The sequence below is a fragment of the Gobio gobio genome (assembly GCF_949357685.1).
Source record: "Gobio gobio genome assembly, chromosome: 19".
Taxonomy (NCBI): domain Eukaryota; kingdom Metazoa; phylum Chordata; class Actinopteri; order Cypriniformes; family Gobionidae; genus Gobio; species Gobio gobio.
Window position 1 is genome coordinate 45,981,128 of NC_137112.1, and position 12,290 is coordinate 45,993,417.

General features: G+C 37.8%; 1 protein-coding gene across 1 annotated transcript in view; it reads left to right on the plus strand.

Moving 5' to 3' along the window:
• camta1b (calmodulin binding transcription activator 1b) overlaps positions 1-12,290 on the plus strand; it is a 478,032-nt gene that overhangs the window by 286,646 nt on the left and 179,096 nt on the right. The window contains exon 5 of the mRNA XM_079844275.1: positions 5,276-5,411. Coding sequence (XP_079700401.1) covers positions 5,276-5,411 — 136 coding nt within the window. The remainder of the gene's footprint in view (positions 1-5,275; positions 5,412-12,290) is intronic.

Consider the following 12,290-nt stretch of genomic DNA (forward strand, 5'->3'; position numbering starts at 1 on the left):
AACTGCATGTTTTCATCTATATATTATCTTTGTTTTCTCAGGAGATCACTTGCGCAAATGTGGGAACATTCCAAATTTGGCTTATTCATAACTGAAGTGTTGTGTCTTGCTTCTCTCTTTTACCGCTATAATTGCGTCGCTAGTTCCACAGTGTCTTTCGGGTAAAAGCGAGCTTCATCAGAAAGCTCTCTCACCACCCCAGCACAGTCGCCTTATTTATGTGTAAAATGTACTGAGTTAAAATGAATAATTTAGAAACCTGTAGAAACTTTCCTGAACGTTTCCCAGGTTGCTATGCCGCGGCGTCTGTATGTGCAGCTTTGAAATTTCACCCTTTGATATTGTATTATAATTAAAAAAAATACACCTGCTGTAAATTAGGGTGGCCTGTAAAGTTATTCCACGATTGCATTATAATATCCCTCTAAAACATGTCGGCACTCAAGTACGACTACTACTGATTTGATGTATTATGAATACGTTCTAAAGCATTACAATCCCATTTATTATTCATTATACACATATCTAAAGCTCTGCTGAAGTCCTACACGACTGCCTATGTTTAATCAAACACACAGCGCCCTTTGAATAAGACCTTATTCCCAACCACATCCCTTTAAGAACATTTCTTCTCTGCCCATATTTTCCATTTCTGTCTGGTGCATTAACTCTGAAACAGAAGAGGCGTCCTGTCATCCAAGTGTGATAACGGAACAGTTAGCGTTCCTTTTGCCCTGCTCTCCATGTATAAATATGTATAATTTTGATAAGATTAATTGGATGGCCTAAGTACACACAGAGAAGGAGAGAGACTCTTGTTCCGGCTGCTTTTCGCAAATCTGCTCCGGGCCTCCTCACATTCCCCTGCTAAAGTGCTTCATTTTTTTTCTGGAACAAACTGCCTTCAATTAAAAAAGAAAATGGCTTACCCAAAGGTCCCGAGGAAAAGGAGCCGAGCAAATGGCTTGAACACACTCGCGATAAATAGTCCTGTTAAAATATTAAGCATTCTGAGAAGCATTCGATACAAAATGCTCACCTGTGTCTTAATGGGGAAACATATTTCTTTGAATTTCCACTTCTAAGAGGAATTATTCTCAATCACTGTATGGGGGAATTTCTTGAACACATTTACAGGTCATATTTCACCACAAAATCAAAAGGAGCAACAAAAAAAAGCAGTTATATATATCACTTAAAGAAAAATATGCCTATTTTTAGGACCTTTTTGCTCTATTATTTTGATGATAATTAAGCACAATTTCACATTCTGTTTTAAATTTAAATGTCATTATAAGTAATTGCATGCGTATTGTATATTTATTATGGTAATGAGTATTTGGTAGTAAATTAGGGCTTATTTGAAAATAATATCACAATACAAAAAAAAATAATAATACGGTAACACTTTATTTTACAGTGTCCTTGTTACATATGTTACATGTACTTACCATAGTAATAACAGTAAATGATGCATAATTACATGCAAATAACCCTCAACCAAACCCTAATTAAACCCTAAGTAATTACATGTAGTTAATTGATATTACTCAATACTTAATTTATATATAATTATACTGTAACAAAGACACCTTGAAATAAAGCGCATTACATGTTCTTACTATAGTAACAACAGTATATTGTGCATAATTACAAGTAACTAACCCTAAACCAAACCCTAACTCTAACCGTAACTCTATATTAAGTACATTAATATTTCTCAGTCAGTACGGTTACACTTTATTTTAAGGTGTCTTTGTTACAGTGTAATTATACATTTAAGTACTGAGTGATATAAAGTTACTACATGTACTTACTGTAGGGTAGGATTAGGGTTTGGTTGAGGGTTAGTTGCATGTAATTATGCATAATTTACTGTTATTACTGTAGTAACTGCATGTAACATATGTAACAATGACACTGGGTAACACTTTATTTTACATTGTCCTTGTTACATATGTACTTACCATAGTAATAACAATAAATGATGCATAATTACATGCCACTAACCCTCAACCAAACCCTAATCCTACCCTGACCCTTTGGTAAGTACATGTAGTTAATTAATATTACTCAGTTCTTAAATATATAATTACACTGTAACAATGACACCTTAAGATAAAGTGTAATGAAATAAAGTTACCATCAGTACTTTTTTGAGTAATTATATGGTAGCTAACTTACCTTAAAATAAAGTGTAACCAAAAACGTTAAGATAAAGTATTCGGTAACACTTTATTTGAAGGTGACGTAGTCACATGTTACCACATGTACTTACTATAGTGATAATAGTAAATTATGCATAATTACAAGTAAATAACCCTAAACCAAATCCTAATCATACCATAACCCTATAGTAAGTACATGTAGTTACTTAATATTACTCAATACTTAAATATAAAATTACACTGTAACAAAGACACCTTAAAATAAAGCGCATTACTACATGTTCTTATAGTAACAACAGTAAATTGTGCATAATTACAAGTAACTAACCCTAAACCAAATGCTAACTCTAACCGTAACTCTATATTAAGTACATTAATGTTACTCAGTCAGTACGGTTACACTTTATTTTAAGGTGTCTTTGTTGTAATTATATATTTAAGAACTGAGTAATATTAATTAACTACATGTATTTATAGGGTTAGGGCAGGATTAGGGTTTGGTTGAAGGTTAGTTGCATGTAATTATGCATAATTTACTGTTATTACTATGGTAAGTACATATGTAACAATGACACTGGGTAACACTTTACTTTACAGTGTCCTTGTTACATATGTACTTACCATAGTAATAACAATAAATGATGCATAATTACATGCAACTAACCTTCAACCAAACCCTAATCCTGCCCTAACCCTATAAATACATGTAGTTAATTAATATTACTCAGTTCTTAAATATATAATTACACTGTAACAATGACACCTTAAAATAAAGTGTAATCAAATAAAGTTACCATCAGTACTTTTTGAGTAAGTATAAGGTAGCTAACTCACCTTAAAATAAAGTGTGAACAAAAACGTTAAGATAAAGTATTTGGTAACACTTTATTTGAAGGTGACGTAGTCATATGTTACTACATGTACTTACTATAGTGATCATAGTAAATGATGCATAATTACAAGTAAATAACCCTAAACCAAACCCTAACTGTAACTCTATATTAAGTACACGTAGTTAATTTATACACTCTAAAAAATGCTGGGTTAAAAATAACTCAACTTGGGTTGAAAATGGACTAACCCAGCAATTGGGTTGTTTTAACCCAGCGATTGGGTTATTTCAACCCAGCAATTGGGTTGTTTTAAGCAAGCATTTAACCCAACCGCTGGGTTAAAACAACCCAAATGCTGGGTTAGTCCATTTTCAACCCAACTTGGGTTATATTTAACCCATCATTTTTTAGAGTGTATTACTCAGTACATATTTGTGTAAGTACCTTAAATAAAGTGTGACCAAGTATTCGTGAGAAATCATGACAAATGCTCCATATCCGCTGACCCACTGCTTGTACAGGAAATGCAGTTTTGTACGTGGCTTATTCTGATTTCCTGTTCATGCGTTACTATATTATAAAAAAATCCCCAAACTAACTACAGACCAAAGATCAAAAGCATCTCTCCCATAACTGGATTCTGAGTTGGCTTCAGCCTACATGGCATGGCACATTCTGGCACTTCAGACTTCTTCATTTGTTTTGGCAAACAGCACCCAAGAAACGTTCCCATGGCGTTGGTCGTCACCAGTGAAAAATGAGCAGAACCAGTCATCAAACCAATTCCCTTTAAATACAGTCCCAAGACCGATTGTTTCCGTGTCAAACCAAGAAGTGGGCAGAGAGAAATTCTCTACAAATGCAGAGCTGGCAATAAACCTCCAGTATAAATGGGAACGGACGCAGAGCTTACGTTCCCACATAAAGGGCCTCAATGTGATATTAATCGTGCACCGCTGCGGTCTGGAAAGCACTCCGTCAAGCTAACGTGTTTTACTCCATCTCCGATACGGTTATGATAATAATGAGCTGTTCGTTCCACACATCAGCTCTGAGCGATAGAGGCTCAAGTCATTGGTGTGTTAAAGTGTTTTATTATTGGTGGAATTATGAATTATTTTGGGGGAAATCCTTCCATGAGTGTATAAATTAAAGGAGGTTGGTTTACTCTCAATGTAGTGTGCTTATATTTCAGATTGTATAATTTTTCATGTAACACTAACTTGAAAGAGAGAGGTTTTAAGTTTTATATATATATATATATATATACAGTCGAACCAAAATGTATTCAGACACCTTCAACATTTTCTCACATTATCACAGTTTAAGTTAAACTGTCAGAACAAATTTATCTTGATAATATCAGATAACTTTGATTGAAAGGATTGCAATCAACCAATCAGCTGTTAAATTTGAGTACACAATTAGATCATAGCAATTTAGCTCAACCAATGACAGAGCAAAGCTTTATTTTGTTCAGTCTGTGGTGTCAAAGGTCAAAGTTTCTGAATAATTTTGGTTCCACATTTTTATCAATTTTACTGGTAGTCACTGTATGAAGACTTTTTTGGTATAATATGTCACATTTTACTTTATTTTGCTTTTCTCACTTACATAAATGAACTATAGTGTCCTGAACACACTAGTAAAAATTTTTTACCTGAATAATTTTTGGTTTGTCTGTATATTATGTAAATTATAAAATATTATAAAATATTTTGTATTATTTTACATATTTATGCATTTCAAGCAGATTTAGGGCCAGATTTACTAACAGCTTGTGCCAGTGCAAACCCTCTTTTGCCGTTAAAAACTACTGTCAGGATTGACTAAAGACACGCAGTGATAAATTAGCACTGAAAAGGTGTTTATTTTTGTGGCTGATCTTATTGCATATTCATTTGTAGGAGTTTTAAAAATGTATGGGAGGAGATTATTTCATGTCATGCAAGGTGATTTACTAAGGTTTGCACTTGTCAATTTACTGGTGTTTGAGCCATTATTTACTAATTTACTAATTCGCACAGCTTGTAGATTGTGTTGGTCATTATGGAAGTGATCCGAACTTTTGAACTTTTCACTTCCATTTGCGCTTTTTTGGAATTGCGCTCTCACGCTAATTTGTAGATCTGGCCCTGACTTTCCTTCTCAGCCGATTTCGTCGCCATTAAAGTGTGTGTTTTCCCTCAGAGCCTTTCGTGTGCATACTCAAACACATCCCTCTTCTTATACAGTGGCAGTGTCGTCTAAACTCTCTCTTTCTCTCTGTCTCAGGCCGCAGAATGGGTCTATGATCCTCTACAACAGGAAGAAGGTGAAGTACAGAAAAGATGGCTACTGCTGGAAGAAGAGGAAAGATGGGAAAACCACGCGGGAGGATCACATGAAGCTCAAAGTGCAGGGAGTCGAGGTGAGAGGCTGTTTACTATTAGTAACGGGACGCAATCTCTCCACAGTGGCAAACCTCACGAACGCACTGTTTGTATGTTAGATTTGGAGGATTTGTGTGCATCTGGACTTTGTGTCACCACATGGACTAGACATGTTTCAAACAGTCTGACTAATTTTATGGCTTAAGTATGTTAATCATTGAGCTTGCTTGAGCGAGGGTGTGTTTGTGTGTGTGTTTGTCCATTTTACATGACCTTTCTAAGATCTGAACCCCTCCTGAAAACAGCCCTCGCACCGCTGGCCGTGGCGCGGCGCGTCCCTGTGCGGATGACTCTAATGTGTCAGCTCAGGCGTGGCCCCTTTAAATGAAGAACCGTAATGAAGCATGTCTCCGGTCCTCGCGTTCCCGCTCACTGCCTCTAATGAAGAGAAATGTCAGCACATTGCCGATTTAGCGGCGTGATAGAACGAACCTACGGATGAGTGCTGCCGCGGCGGTCTCCTCTGATGCTCTACCTGCACGAGTCGTTCACCTGATCTTACTCAGCTTTATGAGACGGAGGCAACATTTAACGCAAAAACATTCCTGATAGACACGTAGAAGGCATTTGTAGCCTTTAAAAGGATGGATTGTCCAAATATTACAATTCTGTCATTGTTTATTAACCCTATGAAACACAAAATGAAAGGTTAGCTGAATGTCTTTTCTATACAGCTAGAGGTAATGAGAGCTGTAGCTATCAAACTAAATAAAATGACAAAAAGGACCATTAAGGCTACACTGTGTAACTTTTTTAGTTTATTCTTAGCTAAAAACACTTAGTTCTTTCAAAAATATATGTGCTCATTAATGTATATTTACTTCTTTCAAGTAATAAAGTATTCTCGTAAGTTTATAATATGCCATTGAAAATACATACGGGTGAGGGGTTCGAATGCCGGTCGCCATGTTGCCCCTCCATCTTGAAAGTACATTAGACAAAGAGGGACATATCCGTAAATTCAAGCTTCGCCTTTCACGTTTTAACACTCGATGGCACCGTGTCGAATGTGGACGAGGTCGAACTGGAAGCCATGTTAATCTTGGACTAAGTCGGCCACCGTAGGAGTTAAAACGAAATCGGAATTGAGAGGAAGAGAAACTAATATTCACTGGATGGTCATATACCTTTTCACCGCTAGATGGGGGAAAATATCACACAGTGTAGCTTTAAAGCGTCACAAAACATGTATTCAAATTAGAGCCGGACCGATAAAGGATTTTTAAGGCCAATACCGATACAAATATTTGGTGATTTGAAAATCCGATATTCCGATATATCGGCCGATATATATATATATATAAACAGAAACGCGTAAAAAAACTTTCCCTTACATTAGCTATTTGTTGTTATTTATGAATCTCTAAAATAAAATGATAATGCAGTTTAAAAATAAACTTGTTTGTTGTATTGTCACAACAGAACAGAGGAACATAAAAATATATTCAAATTCTGATAAATAAAATGTATTCAAACTTAAGATGTGAAACTTAAAGTCCTTTGGATGAAAACACAATAACAAAAACAAAAAAGATACCAGTATTAATAGACATGGGAAGCTTCATAAATATAACTTTGAGAAAGACTAGAAGTTCAGTTAAGTTCTGATAAATAACAACAGCAAAATATATAGTATATAAGCTGCCTAACTTCTAAAATGCAGTAAATCAATTATGTGACTCGTTAATGCTGCAACGCACTTTCGTTCTCTCGTGTGCCTAACTTACAATGCAGGGACTTCAACTACAAATATACTAGTTATAAATACAGTAATCATTACTTTATTTAGGCAGAATAAGTTTGTTGTGATTCCCAAGCGCATTAATGTTAGCGGTCTTCCACTGATAGCCATGGCATTAGCTAGCTTTGTGGTTAGCTAAAGTCTATGATAAGACATAATTTAGAAATGGACAACGTCATACTGCAAAATATTGTAAAACATACCTTTTCAAAATAACGGGCAGGGGAGAGATGATACGTCTCATGCTTTGAAACTGTCACGCTAACTTACTAGCTAATTCCGTTTCACTCTTGGCTTACATGTAACAGCAAAACTGGACTTGGCAAAACTGGAATTTTGTCATGCTTATTTGAGTTAAGAGAACTGATTGGGATGATCTTTTCAATGTTATTCAAGCAATGTACATGTCTCGTGCCAGTTTACCATGCACTTCATGGATTATCTCCGTTGTGTTGTGAATGCGGTGCGCAGCATGACTCAGCTGGTGTTGTAGAGTGCCCTCTGGTGGACAAACTATGAAACGCCAACACTCATAATGTGGTTGAGCGGTGTTTCGTCCGTTTTCTTTTTTTTTAAATATTCATTTATCGGCCATCATAGATGCCGATACCGATAGTTTGGAAAATGCCTAATATCGGCCGATAATATCGGCCAGCCGATATATCGGTCGGGCTCTAATTCAAATCTTCTGTAGTCATCCCAAATCATAATGACATGCAAGAACCAATGATGTTTGTCTTCACATGCCAAGCTTGATTATGTGTAAATGTTTGACTGTTCCTCTCATGAAACTATCGTTTAACTTCAGAAGACTCTGAAAATGGTGCATCGACTGTTGTAGCTTGAATGCCCTGTGTTGCATTGAATGTTTGGAATGACACAAGTGTGAGTAAACATAAGAGAATGATCATTTTAAGTGAATATTCCCTTTAAAATGTAATTTCCAGGCATATGTAATGCTTGTAAAATGAGCTGGTTCTTTTCATGAATCACCCAGAACGACACACTGATTCCTTAACAGAACCAGCTCACAGGTTGTATGGCAATCACCGGACCCAGCTCAATCTTTTAAGATTAAACACTGGTCTGGGGAGTCTGCTCTTTATTTTCTACTGCACAAGAGGCGTGATCAATGGGCATAGTTCAAATGACTCTGTACGCAATTGGATAGTCCTTCAACCAATCAGACCACAAGAGGCGTGATCAACGGGCATAGTTCAAATGACTCTGTACGTAATTGGATAGTCCTTCAACCAATCAGATCAACAATTCGTGACACGACCGCAACAGCGGGGTTTGAGCTGAGCTCCATTGTTTTGGCCACCAGCAGGGCTAGCTGGTAAATTAGGCTTTTCCAAAGCGGGTCGGTAGTAAGGCAAACACATCCTACTTTTGTAAGAATTGATCCAGGGCAAGTTTCTGTTCCGTTTTCAAAGAAAACTTGCTCGTGAAATCTTTTAAAACAGCAGGGTTGTTGTGCTTCGGTGGCCGCCATGTTGAATGTAAACAAAAAGCTTGCCGTCGCTTATCTATCGTCATCGCGTTAAACCCGCCAATTGCGCGCCAGGTGGATAAGCTAGTTTGTGATTGGTCCCCGCAGATTTGTAACGGAAGCAGGATAAAAAAATGTACGGGCTGGGTTTACCCAGGGTGCGTATCAATCAGCTCCCTAGTTCAGTAGTCAGGGCACTGATCAGGGAGTCGGCCATTTTAAGGGCTGTCTCAATTGCAGAATCCTGCCTGTGCACTGAAATATTCGCTCCCTAAAAAGTCCCACAATGCACTGCAAAACCCAGGGTTCATCGATGCTCACTATGCTCTCTTAACGGAAGTTCTGAAGCGCGAAACTCAAATCACGTGAGCCAACTCGCTACACATAATGACCGTGACCGTATACAGCACTTAAAATGGTTCCCCTATGATTTCGAGCCAAGAACCACTTTTAGTGCCATGTAGCACCTTTAGGGCCCTATCTTGCACCCAGCGCAATTGACTTTGTACACCGACGCATGTGTCATTCCTATTTTGCACCCGCGCAAAGCGCGCTTTTCCCTCCACAGAAGCACGTCGCTAAACTAGTGAATGAACTTGCGCTACCTGGGCGGTTCAGCGCAAAAAAGGAGGCGTGTTCCGGCGCAAACAATCCCTGGTGCTATTTTGCTGTTCCATTAAACAATTGCGCCACTGACCAGAAAAAACCTAGTCTAAAGTCAGTGGCGCGTTGCGCGTTGTTCATTATGCTATTTTAAGGGCGCATGCTTGACCATAATGTATAGCGTGCACAACGCACATACACTTTGCTCATGTAATCTACACAGATGCAACAGTTATTTTTGCAAATCATAAATTGTTACACTAAAAAATATTAACACATGAGATGACGGAAATCATTGTGGTGTGCCACGAAGATGTGAAAAAATAGGCATAAATCTAGCTTACAAATGATTCAGGCTAATTGTAGTCTAATAATTAAGGAGACCTGTTTGCCCAATAGTGGCAACTTCTGGCAAGACATATATGTATATAAGGACATCTAACAAATTGGTTTGTCCATCAAGAACCAGGAAAAAAAATCGGTGAGGGTGGACGCAGCGATGTCCTCTGCTGGCGTCAGGTCCTGAGTAGAGGCAGATCCACCTCCCGTTTCACGGCGTGCCTGATTGATGCTGGCAAGCTTGGACTTTCCCCGTCTTCTGATGTCATTGTAGCGCTTGCGGCACTGGTGCGACGTCCTGGGGATGCCAGCTGATGAAACAATTGTGGCTATTTCCTCCCACGCCTGTTTAACCGACGCTATTTTGGGTGGGTTTCTCCCATCCCCATACAACTTCACTTCTCTGTCTTTCACTGCTCTTACAAGAACATCAGTCTCCTCGGCTGTGAACCGCTCCTGGCGTGCGCCTGGTAAATACGCCATAATAATAGCAATCCATAATGGAACTTGCGCACCTGCTTTTAAAGGGAATGTTGGATGACGCTCTGATTGGTTTATTCACGTTACGCCCAAACCACACCTATGAATAATGAAGCTACTTCAGACCAACCCATTTTAGATTTGCGCCGGGCGCAAGAGCCATTTATCCCGCCGGGAAAATAGTAACAGCGCCGAGACCCGCCCACTTCGCGCTTTGACACTTGCGTTTCAGATCGTTAAAATAGGGCCCTTAGAGTGTAATGTACTTTATATAACATTATAAGTAATGTCAGTAAGATATAAGCTCTGCTGTTGTTTATAAATACCAGTAATGATGTTGTTCAATGAGGACATTGTCACGTCGCAGGAAGTTGAGTCATCAGTGTCCCAATGTGTAGTGAACCAGTGTCTTTTACTGTCCTTACCAGTGCCCGATTGACGAGCGAGAGAACTGAATGAGACACACCCCCAGTCTAGCTCACAGGAGTCCCTTGTTTGAATGATTGTACAAACAAATGATTCTTATGAATGGGAATCGTTCAAAACAAAATGTATGGACTCCTTTTTTAGGACCTTTTTGTTTGAATGCCCCTGGTCACTGTATGCTTTTGTTATTCTGAAAAGAGCAGCGTGAAAATACCCTCATGTCGCTCCAAAGATTTAAGCAGATGAGTAAACGATTACAGAAAACATAATTTCCAGGCAAATGCAATTCTTTAGACGTTTAACACAATTCAACACAAGCCAAGGAAATATGACAGGCATGAAATGTGTATTTGTCCGTCTGTGAAAAGCATTATTATTGCAGACTCTGCTACAGAACATCCCTTGGGCCATTTTTCAATGCGGATCATTCCTCCAAATTTGTTTGACATGTTGAAAACTGGGTAGAAAATGGGTGGACAGCTGATGTTGAATCAATAATCATACAAGATGTTTCTGTCCGGAGGGACGGCAGGTCTGAATGAACAACGGCATTCTGACTGATGACCGTTTCACCTGCGATGGGCTGAAAGGGCAAGTCTTTTGCTTTGTTTTCCAGTTTGCCGGCCGCATAATTATATGTATTAAGATGTAAAACCCTAAAACAGAACTATTTCAAGAAATTCATCCTTTACACTATATTGGGATACATATATTTCAGGCCGTTTGTGTGTGTGTGTTTCAACCAATAAGCACATTTCTTATTTCTGGATCCAATCAAGCGAAGTAGGATACATTAGCGTACATTAGGACTTGAATCAGATTCAAATGTGTTTTATTTTGTCTCTACGAGACTCTCGTTCACTAAGGGGATTTTGGGTTGCAACAATGACACAAATGCTTAAAGGCTTGAGAGAGAGAGATAGAGTTCAAACGAAAAGGCTCTGCGGGGAAATATGGGAAATATTATTCATTTTGTAAGCATGTTTTCCTCCTTTGAGTTAGTCAAGTTTTACTTCGACTAAGATCATCATGATATAGCATTGCACGTCCATTTTACGCACGTTCTCTGACCCTTCAATTTAAACAGCATGTTTTTACAACATGACCTATGATTGGCTAACTTCTGCATACATGATTCACACTGTCCAATGATCCTAATGAGCTGGTTCTTCACTGCAAAAAATGCTTTTCTTACTATTTTTGTCTTGTTTATAGTCCAAACATCTTAAAATTCTTAAAACAAGAAGCATTTACTAGACAAGTAAAAATGATTGTCTTGTTTTGGGGGAAAATAACTCCAAATTAAGTGAGTTTTTGCTTAAAATAAGCTAAATCATTTTAATTCAAACAAAAAACAACATTATTTTTCTTACACCCCATTGGCAGATTATTTTGCTTATTTTAAGCAAAAACTCACTTAATTTTTTGTTATTTTCTCCCAAAACAAGACAATAACATTTGCTTGCTCCTTAATGTAAGATTCTTTAGATATTTGGACTGGAACCAAAACAAAAATACTATGTAAGAAAAGCATTTTTTTGTCAGTGTTCTCCTGAACCTGTCAAAAGTTTGTTGTGCTTTATTTTACAGTACATTACAGTGTAAGAAAGTACTGGATAATATAAGGTAACCACATGGGCTAAGGTTAGGTTTAGGGGTTCAGGGTTAGTACCTAGTTATTACCCAGTTATTGTAATTACTATAATAAGTACATAGTATGCACATGAGGAACAGGATTGTAAAATAAAGTGCTACCCAAAAGTTCATTAATAGAAC